General features: G+C 41.2%; 1 protein-coding gene and 1 long non-coding RNA gene across 4 annotated transcripts in view; one reads left to right on the forward strand and one right to left on the reverse strand.

The window, feature by feature from the left end:
* The window catches only part of LOC134470337 (uncharacterized), a 53,567-nt gene extending 50,953 nt beyond the window's left edge, over nt 1-2,614 (forward strand). Inside the window, exons 2-4 of one of the 3 annotated variants that reach the window (XR_010048943.1) lie at nt 175-368; nt 742-809; nt 1,977-2,607. This is a non-coding gene — a long non-coding RNA (uncharacterized LOC134470337). Of the gene's footprint in view, nt 1-174; nt 369-741; nt 810-1,976 lie in introns of all 3 variants that reach the window. The other 2 variants (XR_010048944.1, XR_010048942.1) reach the window with 2 other exon arrangements.
* A 1,978-nt stretch (nt 2,615-4,592) lies between these two features.
* Nucleotides 4,593-19,666, reverse strand: part of Slc16a10 (solute carrier family 16 member 10) — a 104,078-nt gene continuing 89,004 nt past the window's right edge. The window contains exons 4-6 of the mRNA XM_003466442.5: nt 15,395-15,538; nt 6,307-6,535; nt 4,593-5,568 (exon numbers count right to left, since the gene is read on the reverse strand). Of these exons, the coding sequence (XP_003466490.2) occupies nt 5,336-5,568; nt 6,307-6,535; nt 15,395-15,538 (606 nt within the window). The 3' untranslated portion in view covers nt 4,593-5,335. The remainder of the gene's footprint in view (nt 5,569-6,306; nt 6,536-15,394; nt 15,539-19,666) is intronic.

Raw genomic sequence — 19,666 nt, forward strand, 5'->3', positions numbered from 1 at the left:
TTGTGAGGTTTGTATATGACTGTGTACCATCAGAGGTCACCTGTCCTTCTGCCAATGAAAACAGGCTTTTTCTTCACTAGCACAATTTAAAAGCCACAGATGAAGCATTTTAGCAAATGTTCATTGCTATGTCTAACAAATATTTTCAATTTTTGTCTTTTGTCTGGTTCACAGGTCATATTAGTTGTGATTCCTTATTTGTCCGTTTAACATCTATGTCTAAGAAAAAAGTACTAAAGAAATTTTGCTGAAATTCAGATCCCATTTACAACTTGTACTAGTTTATTTTGCTTTTGAATCCTGAATCACCGGAGCATCCTCTGATGAAGCAGGAGTTGGCTGAGCAGAGTCTTTGGTTGAAAGCTGAGGTAGGTGAACTGTCATGATGCAATCAGTGAGCCTGGGCATCAAGTTCTCAGAAAGGTGCTGTCCCCTCCCATGGTCTCTTACTAGTTAGAAATACTGAAATCTTGTCTGGGAAATGAGTCAGCCTCTCACATTATTCTGAATCTGTCAAGGAAATGGGACTAGCCCCCCACAATCGAGCTTGTAATCATTTAGAAAGATCTATTGACCTTTAAACCAGATTTCCCTGAATGAATAGTGATTGAGATGATAAAAAAGTTTCATTATTTAAACTCTTGACAGTTTAAAAAGGACAAGATAGGTAAACTATGCCCTAAGTTTCAAGGTTTCTCAAAGCGATTCAAAGCTTCGTGACGTGGGTCTTTATTTCCTCAGGCATCATCTGTAAAGTCATCTATGGTGGTTCAAAGACTATGACTCCCACATGTGTGCAGTTTTTAAAGGTAACTACGGACAGCTGGCCTTTCCTTTTGAGAACTAAACCCTACTACAGTTTATTTAGACATAAAGAATTTTTGCCAACAAATAAACATGGACACGGCTGTGACACCACAGTGAGCCCAGGAACTGTGTGTCCACCTTATTACTTAGTCCTGGTCCTAGTCTCAAACTCAGCTCCAGAGTCTTTTTATGGACATCAGAGCAAACAGTCAATAAAAATCAGTGAGCATATGAACCTAAACTAGTAAGATAAGAGAGCAACACTCTTCTAGAGTCTGGGCCGCCACACCGCAGGGTTGTTAGAATGACCAGCTGCTCTTTTGTGTTGATAATGACAAGACCTTTGCTTTTTAAAGAGCTAAACTTCATCTTCGGAGACAACACACTGGAAAAGTAACAACCTTAAACTTAATACAAAAGTTCCTTCTTAATGTTCATGCCAGAAACAATGAAGTTTCATTGTTAAAACCTCTAGAACAGTGTTCCCTCCCACCTTTTGTTTTTTTTTTTTTTTTTTTTTTTTAAGTACTGACGATTGAATTCACGATCTCGTGCTTGCCAGGCAAGTGCTGTGCTGCTGAGCTAACCCCTTCCCCTTCTTAAAGTCTCCTACTGGGGGTCGAACCCGGAGGCTTCACACTGAACTATGTTCTCAGTACTTTGTGAAGTATTTTATGCCAAGAGAGGGTCCCTATCTCACTGCCTTACCCAGGCTGAGATGAAACTGAGTTTTCTACCTCAGCCTCAGAGCGGTGGGATTACATGCTCTGGTTTCTTACACTTGCTCAAATTGTTCACATATGTTAAAGTTGGAGCTAAGTAGCTTGTGCATTTCTACTTGTATCAGTAAACTCTGCGATTTTACTGTAACACAACTCGTCACAGAATATAACCCAACCACATGTTCCTAATGATCAGCTGCTAGAAAGGCTTGAGAGGCCCAGTATGCTCCAAGTTATTCTCCATGATGTATTCTCAAGACTAAGATTCAATAAAACCTTCATGGAATATGAAAGTCAAAGTGAAAATTATGCTTTCTGAAAATATTAAAAACTTGGCAATTTTTTCCTCAAAGCACTTAAACAAAAATTTTAGAATCTATCACAAAAAATAACAATGATATGAAGCTTAAATATTTTAATCGTGGAACTTTAAAACTTTTATTCTAGATCACTGGACTGTAAGCTGAAGACTGCGGGCTAATTATTCTCCAACAACACAAAACTGGTTGGGATTCTTCCGTGAAAGTGTGGGGACCAGGAAGTAAGTAGTGCAGCTCAGCAAAAGTGCAGCTAAGCAAGAGTGTTACTGGACACCATGCCTTTGAAGGATCTTAGAGGAAAGGAAATGTACAAAAGACTGATGAGGAAAACGGGAAGGGTAAGAGAAAGGATACATACGATAAAGAATGTGGCCGCCCAGCACAAGACACCCCTCGGAGTCACCCATAGGACAGGCGCTTCCCCCAAATCTCGTGTCACATTTTCTGTTGGCAAACATTAAAAATTATCTGAGCAAGGGGCATATAACACAGGTATAAATTAAAACATGCTTAATAGCAGTTCAAAAGCTTAATTTTCTGAAGAATGTTTACTGCTTATAATTAAGTGTACATTTGCTTCCCAAGTGTGGGAAATTGAAGCTAAAATCATTAAAGGTTTCTCCATAGTTGGGTGGAACCTATAGGATTATCTACAAACATATATAAACTGATGTATATGGATCATGAAATACAAGTGAAGTCTTATTTCTATTTATGAATGGAACTGGATGCTTGTTATTAACACTGTGCAATTTTCAGTGGAAACAAAGTCATAGCAGTGCTATAAAGTGTTATAGCTATGATAAACATTTATAAATTGTGAATAAAAGAGTAATAATAACTGATGGACCCAACAATATCCAATGAAATGACAGTTAAGCAAAATATTTCTGGGAGCAACCTGGGCATCTGTTACTATAGTATCTGATCCTGAGTTGCTAGGAATAATGAATCCTCCCTTACGTTATTGTTGCCCTCAAACACTAGAACTTTTTGAATATGAGGGTTTACTGAGTCTTATCACAGGTAGGATGATGAGATTTTTAAAAAATTCTGACACTGTATATTCTCAGAAAAGTGCCTGGATTGAATGCAAATAGTTGTATCAAGTCACTATACTGTAACAGTAAGTGTTCAGAAATTAGTATTTGCTGGATTTGGTGGTATATGCCTATAACCCCCGCACTTGGGAGGCTGAGGCAGGAGGATCACAGCATGTTTAAAGCCAGCTTGGGCTACACAGTGAAGTCAAGGCCAGCCTGAAATACATAGTGAGACCATGTTTCCAAAAAAAAAAAAAAAAAATTAGGATTTTTACAAATATTTTCTTAATCTAGAATACAAATCTTTATAGATAAGTATTTTCATATTTTTGGTTTGTGTATTTTAGATCTGTGGAACTTTTCTTACCAAACGTTTCTAAATATTTACTTAAAGGAATTTTGCTTGTTTTATCCTTTTCTAACTTTAAATGATTATAGTTCCCTTCACAAGCATCTACTACAGCAGAACTTTTTTAGTGTTATAGATTGAGTTTGATTCATTCTATTAAGCTGAAAATTATATGTGTAAATTATATACCAACACAGTATGCTGAAATCTAAATTTTTATTTTAAAACCTTAAGCCACTTTGATGTTTTAAAGTGAAAAGTAACTCAGCAAGACCAAATGTTTAGAGTTCAGATTTATTACCTTCTCTTGCTCCAAAATTAGCTAAATTTTGGAAGGAAAAACATTTTGGAGGTCCTTACAAAGTTAATTTCCCATTTTAAAATTATCTTTCTGTAAAATGTGAGGGATCTTTAGAAATCTGTGCTAAAACTTTTAGAAATTAACTTTTATAATGTAGGTTTGGTAACTAGTCTTTTTTTTTTTTTAAAGCTTTTTAACAACAAGGATGTAATCTTGTAGACAATGAGAAGAATCAGTGAAGGACTACTACAGAGTATATTATGTTATTATGTCTAAATCCTTTCTGAAAAACTTACAGTAAGAACATGAAAGGGTGGTATGGTCAGTGTGTGGCATGTCTGTTTTCTGCAATAGAACTTTCTGCAAGCAAACTCCCCAAGACTCCTGCCATGGAACTATTAGGAGGAGGATGAAGCAGCTGTGTGGACGGCGCACTGTGTTGCCGAACAGACTCACAATCAAAATCCCTGTCACTAAAATACTATGAAAATGAATTCTGCATTTAGTATTTACACGATGAGCTTTCAAGGTGGCGGATGAGAAAGCTGAAAACCAAGTCACTTGGTTTCCAATGTTGAGTTAACAGCCTCCCTTCCTGTCTCCACCTGCCACCCTCAGACCCACAACTGCACCCTACGTTTCTCCAGGGAGCCCCCTCCTTGCCTGGACAGAGAACCACAGGGCTCTGCTCTTCTGGAGAGAAGACAGAAGCAGTGAGACAGCAGGACACCTTCTCACCTCACAGGTGGTTTAGGAACAGATGGAGCTTTAGACAAAACATCCCTGTCACTAAGCAGTACATGACTGCACACCTGATGCAAATTTTGCTATAAAACTCGAAACTATAGGGATTCTCTTTATAAATACTTTTCACAATTTAAGACTTATTAATTTCATAAACCAATTTAAGCAATTGTTTATGTCAGAATAGTATTTTATTCACAAAAAAAAAGGGCTTTGCCCCTCGTTCCAACTTGTGCCTTCAACTATTTGGTAATGTTCAATGAGAATTTTAAGTGTCAGTGCTAATAAATCCAAAAGTCAGAAATATTCTTAGTTAATTTTCAGAATAGCTTTCATGCATTCTGTTGTATTTTATTGTTTTAACAAAATTGTAAGTTTGGGATGTTTTGACTACTTGAGCAAAACACACTGCAAAGACAAATGAAGCAAACACATGTGGAGGCAAACTGCTCTTCCCCTTCAGAAGGAGCCTCCTCTCCTCACACATTCAGGTTAAATACACCACTAGCATCTGCTCCCAGGTCACCCCACCCTGGAACAAATCACAATACCCTAATTCCGCAGCTTAGTGAGCAGCAGGAGGGCAATTTTCACATAGTTCTGCAGTTTAGGTGTTGCCTAGAGTACAGGCGTACATTTCACAAAATGTTTCCAAAGAGTAGAATTTAAAACAGAAGTACCGGAGCTTAAGACACTACGTGAGACAACAAACAAAGTATTTCCAGTTCTAACCAAACTGTAACCCTTCCGGTATAGCTTGAGGTATTTTAAAATATTTTACAGGCTTAAATAGTATTCACAGTTCCAGAGTTGCCTTTTACAGAGATAGCTTCAAATCTTCAACAGTATTTGACTTTAGGACATGTTTTCTTGTAACAGAGTCTCTTCCCTCAGATTTTTGGAAATATCAGATAGCTACTTGGTGGAAGAAAACATGTTGTGCTATTCCAAGGATGTGATTAAAAAAATAAGAAATTTGCAATTCATATAAAATGAAAACTTGCTTAGAATTCAAAAGCAAGTCCAGTCTGGTGGAGGTATATAAGACATTAAATAACAGAATCTGAGTCTTTCTTGAAGATTTCAGATGAGCTTGACACCAGAGAGTTCTCATTCCCCAGCATCTTCTCCATCTTTTCTCCTCCAGTGGCTTTCTGGATCTTTCTCTGCTTCCTACTGTGGATCCATGGGATAAAACAAAGAATAGCACCTCCAATAAGGGGAGGGACTCCCGCGAGGTAGAACGCCACGTTATAGGAACCCAACTTGTCACGGAGTAACCCTGGAAAGGGAAAAAACTATCACCAAGCGAGAACAGGTGTGCCTCTGAGGGCAGCAGACCAGTCACCTCCCCATCCAAGTGCCCTCTGTCCGTACAATTTCAGTAACATATGTCACGTTTTTGTTTCCCACTCATACACTGATAAAACAATTGAATTGTTTCTACTGATTGTTATTTTTCAAACATTCCTCAGGGGGACATCTTTCACAAAGCATATATATTTAGCAATCTCTCAGAATCTTCATATTTTTTAAAAAACATGCTCCTATTTCTCTAACAAGTCTAAAGCATGTAACAATTCAAATATGGGAATTGTGAGAAGCTAAGCAGCTGGGGTTATCAGCAGAATTGACGCTCAGCATGCCCCAAGTCCTGGGTTCAGTCCTCAACACCCTCCCCACCCTGCCAAAAACCCAAAGTAGAATTTTGCTGGAGATACCGCTCATGGTGTAGTGCTTACCTTACCTACTATGGGCAAGGCCTTCAGTTCAATCCCCAACAACATAAAAAAATGGAATGCTTAATTCCTAAATGTTGTTACACACTTTTTTGCTACCTAAGGAAAACAGGAATTTCCTCGAAATCTTTTTCAACATATTATTTATAGCTAAGGCACACACACAAAAATAAAAGGATCAATAATTAATGAATTATAAAACATTTGACATGAAAATATGGCGAAGGACCAAAAATAGAGAATGTTCAGAGTTCATATAACTACTGGAGAATCATATTTACCTGCAACTGGTGGGCCAACGGTCATAGGTATTGACATGAGTCCGAGCAGGAATCCAATTGCTTGGGAAACATCCTGGGCCCCAACCAATGCAAAGGCAATGGGGGCCATGATGGAAATGAAGCATCCATCAAAGAGACCCATGATGAGACAGACAGCAATCAGGGCCCCAAAGAACCTGCACAGGGGTATCATCATGGACATCAGACCGATGAAGAAAAATGACAGTACCTAGGACAGATGACCACATGTCAACATTGCTTCAGGAAAAGTGACCTCTAGGTAAGGTCTGCTTATATCCCTTTCCCCCAGACTTTATTTAGATGGCAAATGATTTGAAATTTCCTTTTTATTTCCTTTATATTTTCACTAAGAGACAAGAAGTAATATTTTTCTTCCAAGCCGTGAACTCTTTGAGGTCAGAGTTTGGAAGTCTTTGGATTAGATGTCAGACTTAGGGATCATGCCTGGTCAGTACTCAACCAGCTCAAATTCATTCATTAAACACTTCATTTTTAAAATCTTAAAATGGTTATATTTTACTGGTAAATGTTACAGACATATTTAAGCACTCCAGAAATAAGATCCAGAATATTTATTTTGAGCCACTGAGAATTTTAATCTTAGTGTTACTTAATAAACTCAAATACCTACTTTTACCTACTGTTTGGTAGACACTGTGCTATGTGCTAGAAATTTCAACAATGAGTAAGAACCTGGCTCCTCCTCTTGGGTTATGGAGAAACAGACATTTAAGTAAATACAGCTGCAGATGAAATGCTCTAGATGTTGCCATAGTTTTATTCAAAGTAAAGTGACTACAATTAAAGGAGAGAATACACAATTCAATAACTAGGCAAAAACTAATTAAAACTGTGCCTTTTAGTAGAAGTTTTAAAAAGCATCAGGTTTTCTTAAAGGTCTATGCATATAACACAATCACTGATTTGGTTTTTACTGAGTTCCAGCCATTATTCTAGTCACTTGGATTATATCCCTGGCAATTCTTATAAACACTTTACCGCATCCCCATTTTACAGATGAAGATACCTGACACTGGGAGAGGATAATATGCCCAGAGTGCACCCGATCAAGATACCATGGAGTCTGTGGTTCATGCAGGCAGTGGCTGGGAACACACAAAACTGTTTCGAGACAAGTATCCCCCAGTAACACTAGGGCTTGGGAGGCGGGAAAGACCAGAGAAAGCAGCTCTCTGGATCATAGCTTCTCTCAGTTTTCCCAGGCCCACTGTGGAATGCTCAGCTTGGCTACATGCATCAGGGCAGCTCCTCACAACCCAAGCAGACCGAAGACACAGCACAGCAGGAAGCTGGATACAGCGGCCTACAGCTGCAGAGACTGCCGTTCGTGCTCTTGGAAATCATGTAACGTCCAGATTAGTTTGCTCTGGATACACATATAACCAGTGCATTTTTATTCATTACTAAAGTGTGGCATTATAGTCAAATTATATATGATTAGTTTCAGAATTTAAGTTGGCTACTTAAAAAATAAAGCCTGACACATCACACTGGCATTTCCAAAGAATAAGATCTCATTATCCTGATTTTGTTTTCTAATAAAATATACTTCTCTCCAACCTTACTTCTGTGAAAGCACAGTTTCCCAGCAGTGAATAATTATTGGGCTTATAGCCTAGAAAGTTGGAAGGAACCAGGGCTCAGAGAAAGGAAAGCAGGTTCTACCTCCTTGTGACCTTAAGTAAACAGAAAGATTTGAGATGTTTCCATTTATTGAGCAGAGATCTAAAGATAAAATATAGAAAGTGAGTTGAAATTAACAAGCACGTAAAGACGTAAGGAGTTATATTTATTGAAAAAATTAACTAGACAAATTCTAATATTAACTATATATACAGTGATTGTCTATAAACTTAAAAGGAGATAAACACGGAAAATCTTAGAAACATACCTATAATCAAACTCTAGAGAATCTAGAATAAAATTTTAGAACACTATAGAGCCAGACTCAGTGCACCTAACTGATAAAACCACAGGCCACACACTGCCTAGCAACAGCAGGTGATCATGCTGTTAACTTTCAGGAAAAAATATGCATTTTTTTTCTTTTACTATGTTTCATGTTCTTTTCCTACTTTGCCTACTGTTTCTTTCAGGATAACAGAAAGAGCTCTGTGGAATTTTAAGCTTGGTCATGGTGAAAGCCTAGTGTACAGAACTTGGCGCAGAGTCCATTCTGCTTCAGAGTAAATGTTTTCATGAAACAAGATATCCAAGCACTTTAGTAGCTGGTAGTTTTCCTTTGGTAACTAGTTTGGTAGTTTTTGATAGTTTTCCTAATTTGTCAAATCTGTTTTTGGTCCCTTGAACATTTTGTTCTTTGCTCAGTTTTGTAAAAAGGAATTCGTTCAGGAGTTTCAAGCATATTTTGGATATACTATTTCTTAATTCTTTACCTTTTCTCAATTTAAACTACATTAATTTATATCATTAAAATTTTTTGACAATGGATCATTTGTCACTTACACGTAAATCTGTAAGAATTGTGTTTATAGAGATATATGCATTTATTCTTTAAGCATTTCTCCAAAGACTAACTGGCTTGTTCACTTATTTGCAGCTACAGTGGTGAGAATATGCGCTTTCCCGGCAGCTGCTGCCACCCTGCACGTAGCCACGTTGGTGAGAACAAGCCTGCTGGTAAGGACGAACACCTCTTCCTTGTACGCAGGGACACCTGGGCCACAAGGCACATATGCCAAGGGTTAACGAGATGTCCGTACAGGAGCCTCATACTTCCTTATCACTTCCCAAAATAAACACTGACTCATAAATCAAATATTGATCTGTAGATACTGGGACCCATGTTGAAAGAGGCATAAATTTAGCATTATTACATGCAGCCACCCCTGCTCCCAGCACAGCCGCTTGGGTTAGATTTAAATCAGGGATCTAGAGACCTCTAGTTCTCCTCTAGGCTCTGGCACTGACATTTAGTAACAGTATGGTAACAGTTTAGATTTTACATTGCATTTATTTATTGTTGTCCATTACATTTACCGGTTTGTGAGTGTTTCCGTCTATGAAGACCGATTTTCAGGCTGGCATTGCATGTATCCAAGTATTAAAAACGCACAGAATTACAGCAACGAGAAAGCTATTCAAACACTTCCTAAAGCCACTCAAGGAAATATTTTGTATCGTATCACAGGCTCATGAACAGTGATGGCGAATCTTTTAGAGCTTTCAGTAATACAAACAGCCACCAACACTCCTAGAACGAGCCTGCCTTGAGTTGATTAATGTATGGAAGAACTTTTCTGTGCCTCATACATTTCCAACTCCTACTACAGAGATGGCATTCTTGAAATGTCAGTTATATTTGCCTTGGGAATCTAAGCGTAGCTTGGAAGGAAAAACGAGCTACACCTGAATAAGCAGAAAAGGCCTTTTCAGAGAAGCCTCATTACTGGGCACGGTGGGATTCGAGCGCTGTTCCTAATGTGTTGATTCAGCATCGAATTTCCAGACTTTCAGAGCCTGAGTCAGGCAGCAGCCGGAAGGTGGCCAGCCGCCTGTCCCTCACAACCCAAGGGGAGATGTTCAGGGCTTGCTGCTTCCGAGGCATGCGGAGGTCATGGAGGAGCTGCTTCCCAGGGAGCAGCCGGACCTGCTTGCTCACAGGGGCATGAAGGGCTCGGTTTCTGCAGGAGGAAGGGCACCGGTGCCAGAGTCTGTGTGAGACTGAGATGCTCTTCCTTGGTCAGGCTGGGAACAGTTACATGTTTGGATTTGGAAATTTCTTTAGAAATAGCTTATATTAGGTAAAGTCTATACTGCCGGGCCTAAGAAAATGCTAAGATGGGAATGGAATTCGCCATCAGGCAGGCAGCAAGGACGGGCACACCCGAACTTGATGGGGAAATTCGCACAGGAAGATAGATATGGGAATCACTGGCTTTTCTAAATTACAACTGCAATGTAACTCATGAATATATTCATTTGAAGCTTCAAGTCTGACAGAAATGTGCAAACAGGAATGCATGAAAGGCTTCTCTCGCCCGCTCCCCCCCAGCCCATGCCCTCTCTCCCCCAGAGAAGACCCCAAACTATGGCCTGTGCCCTCCTGGACTATCCCAGCCCCCCAGCATGCTGTCTGGGGCTTTGCACACACACACACGGGCGTGGGCTCCACACCTCTGTATCTCCATGTCACCAAGAAGTACCACACAATAGAAGTGGCCTCAAAGCTTCAAATCTTTCAAATACTCTCATGCTTCTGAAACACCTAACAGTAAAGACACAGATGAACCAGTGTAACTTAATAGTGCCCAGAAGGACAGGCCTGGAGGTTAAACGGTGGAAGTGCACAGGTAACTTCTCTCCCGAGAAAGGCCGGGCTCCAGCAGCCTCACGAGGCTTGTGGTGGCCACTGTCCCTTCACAGAATGAGATTCAGTTGTCTCCTGTGCCATAAGCAGTGGGCTTTACTCAGCCTTCAGACGGCATAGGCTGGAACACTTGAACAAGGGACTTGGATGGAAGTTTGTATTTTCAACTCTTAAGCAAAAAGGATCAGGTACATCCCTGAATACTTGGCTGTTTATGAGGGACGGCTTGTTATTTGGGATGACGAGGTCTGCTTTCTTGAGAACAGTTCCAAATCAGTATTAGCCTCCTGTATCTAACATAATATTAAGTATAGAGCCCTATGCAGTGGTGCATGCCTGTGAGCTGAACAGCACTCAGGAGGCTGAGGCAGAAGACGGAAAGTTTGAAACCAGCTTGGGCAACACAGTACATTCAGGCTGGGCTGGACTACAGCATGCCACCATGTCTCAATCAGTCAATCAATTAGAGCAAGGATTTATTAACCAGCCCCGAGAGCAAGGGTTTACTAACCAGCCCTCAGAGCAAGGGTTCACTAACTAGCTAGCTTGGGCCTAGAGCTTCATGTAAACGGTTACCAACAATCATTACCACAGCCCCTCTGCTGGTTCTGCAGACAAGCTGCACACTCCACAGCCTGCTCCTCTGTTGTGGGCCTCCCAGAATCGGTATGCCTGTGACCTGAAACTGGAGCACGCGGGGTGTTCTAGGTCCCACTGCTACTTGGAACTGACTTCCAGGGGACAGGGAGGGAAGAGAATTCCTACAACTCCACAAGGTTGTGCTGTAACAGGCAAAAGCAAAGAGAAATTGAGAGAATCCACCACCAACCAAAGGAGCTAAACAGAAGAGCATTCCAACCCCTGAGGCTGAACCAAAAGGCAAACAGAATGGATAGAAGCAGAGCTGAAGTCCAGGAAAAAAACAAGAGTCAAGAATCAAAAACCTTGAGGGCAAAGAAGCCAGGGGAAAGGGGAGACAGAGGACGCCTCAGGGCCTGGGTGCTGTGTTGTGTTCCATCAGCTACAGAACACACTAAGAATTCCTGCTGCTCCTCTGGTATCTGAAATACAGCTACCCTACCTGTGCCCCACGGGGTGTCACAAATGCTACTCTAAATTTGGATGCAAAATATTAGATAAGGCCTAAAAGAAGCCATGTGTGGCTACCCTTTCATCTGAAATGAAGATGTGACCCAAAAATCCTGACTTAATTCACTGCTGTATCACTGCAGACCAACCGTAGGGAAGTCAGAGATTTTCTTATAAATTAAAGTAGTCAAGTGTGCCCTCCAAATGTTGCAAATGACCTATTTCCCACCTGTAAGAGGCAAAACCTTTCAAAACTTTTTTGGAGTTGTGTATGGTAGCAGATACCTGTAATCCCAGTACTCAGAAGGCTGAGGCAGGAAGATTGTAAATTTGAAGTCAACCTGAGTAACTGAGCAAGACCTTGCCTCAAAATAAAATTAAATAAAATTTGCAGAATATGGTGGTGCATCTGTATAGTTCCAATATTTTGGAAAGCTGAAGCAAGAGTATTTTAAGTTTGAGCTGAGCCTGAGCAATTGAGTGACTTAGAGAGACCCTGTCTTAAGATAAAGGAGAAAGAGACAGGGCTGTCTGTGGATGTAGTTTAGTGCAAAGGATCTGGGTTCACGCCCTAATAGCCCTAGTACTGCCAAAGAGAGAGTGAGGGAGAGAGGGGAAGAAGGCAGGGAGATGGAGCTCAGCGCTAGAGTACCTGCCAAGCAAGTGCAAAGCCCTAGGTTTGATTTTTAGTCCTGCAAAACAACTATCACGACTCCATTCCCTACAGCAGGTTTCCATCATCCCTCATCTGGCCACTTGTCATCTAACTGTTCTTCCTCTTCTGCACTCCTGCCTCCCTGTAACCCATCCTCTGCACACAGAGCAATAGCAGTGAGACTAAAATGTAAAACTAGACCAACATTCTCCAATAAAGACCCCCATATTTAAAATACAAGCTCCTTCTCTTGACTCTCAAGGTCTGGATAGCTGGTCCTGCTAGCTTTTCAGCCTCTTTCATGCTACGCTCCCTGTCCTGTCCCAAAGACACCCAACTTTCTCCTTTCTTAGTCTTGCTTCAGGAGCTCAGGGTCCATGCCTGGGTGTCTAACTCTACCAGGTGTTAAGAGGCCTTTTGAGCAAATAAAGCTGAAAGTGTGTAATACAACAAATGTTCTCTAGAGGGCTCTCTTGACACTTAAGAATGAGACTAAAATAGACAAGGCTATGTACAAAGAGGAATTGATAAAGAGGGGGATGATCATCACAAAATGCATATATTGTACAATGTAGCATCCAAACATGTGAGGCCCTGGGTTCAATCTGCAGGTACCACCACCACCACCATCACCATCACCACCCCCCCATGACATCACCCCCACCCCCTCCCCCACTCTCCCCCACACATTCCCAGCTTTCTGCACTTCCTTCTAGCTGTGTGACCAAGCTCTCTCCTTTCGTTGCCTGCCTGGACCTCCATACACATAGACACCCCCTAAGGTAGCTTCTCTCTTGTTCTGTGTTCATATGTGTAAATGGAAATAAGGACAGTAGCTCCCTTACGGGGCTGCGACAAAGATTAATCTGGTGGCTATTCTAATCAGTTCACAGAAGTTAGCTACAATAAATGCTCTTCCAATCACTTTCCCGTTCTTTTCAAGGCACTGTTCAAATCCTGCCTTTCATCTGTAACATTAAAGGGACGTGCTTAGCCCCTGCATTCCAAGCCCTCCTTTTGGCTCTTCCTACCTTCCTCCAGCAGCCAAGCTGTGGATATAGGTGTCTGTCTTTTCATTTATTTGCAGGACCGTGATCAATCTGTATTTGCCACTTCACTAAAGTCCCTCTGCTGGCCACTCCTCTGCCCCTAGAAACACTGTGTGCCTCAGTTTTTTCTACCCAAGCAGGGTCCTGGTCAGTTCTCCCAGTGCAGACCATGAATGCCAAGGCCTCATAGTCTCTTCTCCAGACTCCCCCATACAGCTCCAAACTCAATCTTTTTTTTTTTTTTTTTTTTTGCAAGCACCACACATTTCATATGGCAAAAATGACATCACTCAATGCAGATTTACTTAACTACTGACCCCTTAAAAATAACAAAGCCATCTCTTTGTTAGTCCCAAACCACAAATCTCAGGCCAGGTTAAGTGGCCCCTGGAACATTCATTCGCCACAGCCCTAGTTGACCTGTTTGATCCCAGTGTTTCTGGCTTGGTTCTTCCTGCACAGTCTACTTCAGCAGTCTCCAGCTACTCTCTAGAGGGCTCTCTGTGCCTCTACTTTTTAAATAATGGTTTTGAGATATAATTCCCAAGCTATAAAAGTCAACCCTTTTAAGTGTACCAGTGTTTTTAAAAATCATATTCACAATGTTGTTCAACCACTGCCACTAATATTTTCATTACCCCAAAAAGAAACCCCACATACAGCAGCAGTTACTCTCCTCTCCTTCCCTCTAGCCCCTGACAGTCACCTGATGATCCACCTTCTGTCTCTACAGACCTGCCTATTTCAGAACATCAAAATAAATTCAATATGTGACTTCTCATGACCACCTCAGCTCCTCCCCACCCCATTCCATTCTACCCTTTCACAGCTACTGTATTGATTTCTATGAAACGCAATTCATGCTTGCTCAAAAACCTTAAATGTGGGGGCTGGGGATTTAGCTCAGCGGCATAAGCGCCTGCCTTGCAAGCAGGCAGTCATGAGTTCAATCCCCAGTACCGATAAAAAGGAAAAAGACAAAAAAAAAAAAAAAAAATCTTAAATGCTTCTGCTAGACTGCAGAATAATTTAATCCTTTCTTATGTGCCTAAAGGCCATTTCCAACCTGGTCCTTTACCTGGTTAATCCATCTACTATTTTTCCTTTATTCCATTTAAACATTCTGTTTCCCAGAGAGACATATCATGTACACCTCCAACCCTGCCTCAGGTGCTTTCCACTGCTTGGAACACCTTTCTATGTAACTGCTGATCATTTTTTATTTGTGGTGCTGGGGACTGAACTTGGGACCTTGTGCATGCTAAGCAATCGCTCTACTACTGAGCTACATCCCTATCCCTTTAACACTGCTCAGACCCTACTAGTGAGTCAGAGTTTCCCTGAGCGCGACTAGCACACTCATCATTCCACTGGGCTGCCACACTTTTATCTGTCTCCCATGAAATCTTTAGCTACTAGGATCAAAGGACTACTTTTCATTTAACTCTGTAGCAGTTAGCAGTGTCTGACATGAAGTAGTTACTTAAATACCTGTCCCCTGTCAATAATGACCTTGGAGTTAGCACTTTGTTTATGCAGACTTGCTAACACCCAGCAGGGAATCTGTAATAAGCTCTAAAGTTATACACACACTCAAATTTCCCAAGACACAGCAAAGGGCACTGGGTCTGCATGTGACTGTAAGAGCAAAACTGAAAATAAAGAATCCTTCGTGGAAAAAAGCAATGGGCAAACAAAATTTTGGTTTGCTGGAGTTCTTTGATAAAATGAAGCAGATTGTTGTTTGTGAATTACTGATGTTTAAAACTCAAATTCATAACTGATTTTATCCTGGAAAAACTGCCTGTAGCAATGTTATAGAAATTTTTGATTTTTATAGAAGAAGTTAAACATATCAGTACATTAATGAACCACGAGGACGTAAAAGTACATCTGTTGGGGGAGGAAAGGAAAAGAGAGTACCTGTAGGTAAACCTTTTTCACACCAGGGACGTAATCTGCAATCCGGCCGAAGAGAAGCCGTCCGACTCCGGAAGTGATGCCAATGCTCATGAGAGCCACCTCTTTATTTTTTGCTTCTTGAAATGTTTCATTCACGTGCTTCATCTGTAGACCAAAGAAAACAAAATCACACTGATTATGGTAGGAAAACTTGACAAGTTTTAAACAAATGTTTGTTTCTCTACAGTTTTGGGGGTTCTCACCTCCTCCCAAATTAAAATATTTCTTATATGATAAGTTGTCATGAAAACAAGTGAAGAAAATCTGACATGATTCGGTTTGCATATTAAGAAATGAGTCTTTGTGAGAATTTTTCAGTAAAGTGTTACCGGAACATGTTATAACACTGAGCCATTCACCAAAGGAAGAGAACAGATCTTTAAATGTACCACAGACCTCAATACCTTAGTTTTCCCAAGGTTACCCAAAGACCAAGCATACTTAACTGAAAGACAGTGAACATGTCATTTCTGGAGTTTTATTTCTGTTAGGGGGACCTGAGCCAAACTAATACCCTTGAAATAAATCATAGCACAGCTACCAGGAGGAGATTTAAGGTTTCCTAGTTGCTTGCTTGTGTAGCACTTGAAGAACTAAAGACAATGGCTAACAGACTTAAGTGCTGAAGAGTCAGACTGCTTGGGTTCAAGTCCTACTTCTACTCCTTAGTACTATGTAACTTTGGGTATATTTTAAACCCCAGTTTAAAGATGCAAATAGCAATGGTACCTATCAAGGGTGGTGGTAAGGATTAAGTAAACTGTCTAGGTAAAGCACTTAGGGAGCTGGGGGTGTAGCTCAGTGGTACAGCACTTGCCTAGCAGACAGGAGGCCCTAGGTGGGTTCGGAGCACTGCAAAAGAAACAAACAAAACAAAACAAAACAAAACAGAGTGCCTGGTCTACACTTCATGAGCAGATGCTCATTTCCACCCCTCCCTCGTAGGGACCAGTGGAGAGGACAAAGGCCCCTTTCCTGCCACTTACTGTAAAGGAACAGCAGCTGTGGAGACTTCCAGACTACAGAGGCCGAGAAGCGCACTGCCCCTTGCATTCACTGTCTGGAATTACCAAGCCCTGGCTTGAGTCGTGGAGATCTGCACATTTCCCTTCAAGCTCAGTGGCCCATACAGTCCCAGTGTGGCAGAGCCACCCCAGTGCCGAGCTTCCCGCACCCCATCTCCCTCTCTGAGACACTTCCATTTTGTGGGATTTGCTGTCTCCACTTCGCAGTTTTTAAAGATTTTAATTTGGCTTACATCCATGTTACATTCTGAAGGACCATTTGTCTATGCCACACCATCTTGTTTCTTTCTTCCCTTTCAAAACTGGTAATAATTCTGTCTAAAACTTCTGTTTTTGCACTCGTACAGAATAATCCTCTGAAATGCAGCTTTAATTTCATCAGTCCCTTATTCACAGGTGCCCACTGCCTACATTTATGCTCCTTAGTTTGATATTCAAAGCCTTCTTTAATGCGCTGTTAATCTATCTTTGTATCTTTGTTACCTAATGACCCTTAGCTCAGAGGAAGAAAATTCAAATGTCCACAGGGCCAAATGTCCATAATAATATAAATATGTGAAAAGAGAGAAAATGGATACACTTCAGTTATTACCACCAATGTTGCCAGTTCCACCTCAGCCCCTTTCAAAGTTAAAAAACAGAGTCTGGATTTTGTGTGGAAATGTTGACATCTAATTGAAAACTGGAACATTCTGTGATTCCATCCTACAAAAGCCAAACAAAAGGAATCTGCAAACTACATTAGGGAAGCTTTGATCTTAGCTCTAATCCCATCGGGCTCAGCAGGACATGCTTACCCAGTGTCCCTCAAGCATGCTCATGTTCTCTTCTACCCTTAGACTTCCTCACTTCTCACCCACAGTGACCATCTGGAGCCTAACAACTGCAGGCTTCTGCCCAGCCCATCAGGGCCTCAACCTATCCATTCTTTGGCAAAAAAACGCTTCCAAGTCAAAGGAGAAGAGAAGCGTTCACGCCTGGTCCTAAAGCACCTCAAAGTCAGAATGCCCCTGCTGAGCTCACGTTTCCTTCGCAGCCTGCCCTCCTCTCATTTTGTTTAACACTACTATCACTGGCAGCCCTGGTGAGGTTGGAGCAAGGAGAGGACACAGTCCAAGACCAGCCTGGGCTGTGAAGTCAGGCCCGGTCTCAAAATCACAAAACAAACCCAAAAAGTCAAACGAAAACAACAACCAGTAACTCCTTTTGTTTGGCTTTTTAAAAAATGTGGTTACTGAAAGAGTTGCTGGGCCAGACCGGACACTTTAACCAGGAAAAGCTGCAGCCAAGTTAAAAAACTACTGCCTCCCCCCCCCCACGCCCCCTATAGACTTGACTGTAACCCTATATCCCCATCCCTAAGAAACTGTGCGCCAATGAAATACCTATACATCTCTAATAGCCTTAGGGCACTGCCCTAAGCTTAGGCTATTTAGATTCCCCCACACCACGTGTCTGAGGGAGATCGCCAGAGAGAGAGATCGCCAGATTCCAGCGGCCAGTACGCCAGTCTCCTCTCCCCGTGTTAACCACGGCCCCAGGTGCAGTGGAGAGGCTGCGCCCGGGCCGGCGGGGAGGGTCTCTCCCCGTGTTCCCAAAATAAAGCCACCGCTGCCCACTACTTTCATGGCCGTCCACTCCACTCCTTCCACGGACCTCTTCCTCGACCTCTCTCTCCCTCTCTCTCTTCTTCTCCTCTCCCTTCTCTCAGACCTAACAGTTACAAGTTAATTTCACAGTATAATATAAACTGAGAATGGTGGCACATAGCTATAATCCCAGCTACTCAGGAGGCTGAAGCAGGTGGATCACAAGTCTGAGCCTAGTCCAGGCAACTTACCAAGATTTCATCTCAAAATATGTATTTTTTTAATTTAATACATATTATTTCTATAAGATAAAATTTATGAATATGATATTTATTAATATATAAATATAAATTATGTATTTATATAATATTTGATAAATATATATTCATATATACTTTTTTTAAAGGATTGGGGATTTGGCTTAAATTGAAGGGAGGCTGAAGCTGGAGGATTGAAAATTTGAGTCCTGCCTATCTCAAAACTAAAAAGGACTGGCATGTGGTTCAGTGGTAAAGAGCTTCCAGTTTGATTCCCAAAACTGGAAATTTATAAAATAAGGTACTATGTGGCTTGCATTGTGTTTCTTAAAGAAACCCACTTGTGGCTGCAAAGACCAGAATAATGCTAATGAAAATTATCTTCAACTTTCAGACAGAGTTGAAAGAGATTCTAGCAATGACCCAACCTAAGACTGGCTTGGTATTAAATGCATTCCTGGCTTAGCCTGGAATTTGAATACTGTAATGCATCAGTCTACTTGAAGGAGCACCAGAAGGATCCAGTCTTACAACTTGTTTTTCTCTTTGCTGCTGCTGGGGCTCTAACCCTGGGCCTCAGGCATGCAGTGTCAGTACTCTACCATAGAGGTACATGCCCAGTCCTAGAACCCTGCAGGAGATATTCTGTAAATATCCACAGAAGACTGAATTTCCTGGTCACTCAATGACACTGGGGATCCCTGTCTGCCAAATGGTTATTATTCTCTGTAAGTGGTTTACTCATGACTCCCATCTCTCTCTACTTTGTAATGTTTACAAGAAATAACAGGGTGAAGTATTTGGTAACTTTTGAAAGAGGGCAAATTATGTAAATTCAAATTATGTTTAAATGGAAATGTGATTTCTCAAGTATAAAGGATATTTTTCAGCAGATTTTGTCGTCATTATCATGATCATTTAAATAAAGCAAACTTTCTAATACTCGCCCCTCTCTCCCTCACTACAATCTGAAAACCAGAACTTTGTTTGGTCAGGAAATGAGGGAATCCTGTGTCCTGGAGAACCTTTCTCATTGAAGGACCAGAACTCAAGAGTCTGATGTGCTCCGCTTGTGGCTTGGGCCTTCCTGACAGCTGCTGTGTGCTTTACATATTTCTGCCCATCTCACAGCCTCTGGAGAGGCAGGCACTTTTAGCAGAAGCATAACACTAGGAAAAAGTATTTCTAATCAAGAGGCACATGAGTAGAGACATGAAAATGTTGAACAGATATTTTCACATTTACACTATTTCTAAAACTAATACAAAACCTATAATAGAATCCATGATCCATGCAAATGATAACATTGTTTAAGATTAATTTTATCAGAGTGGAGCCAAGTGGCAGAGTGTGTGCTTAGCA

The sequence above is a fragment of the Cavia porcellus genome, unplaced genomic scaffold, assembly GCF_034190915.1.
Source record: "Cavia porcellus strain 051 isolate PalLab524CR breed Dunkin Hartley unplaced genomic scaffold, mCavPor4.1 scaffold_7, whole genome shotgun sequence".
In the NCBI taxonomy this organism is placed as follows: domain Eukaryota; kingdom Metazoa; phylum Chordata; class Mammalia; order Rodentia; family Caviidae; genus Cavia; species Cavia porcellus.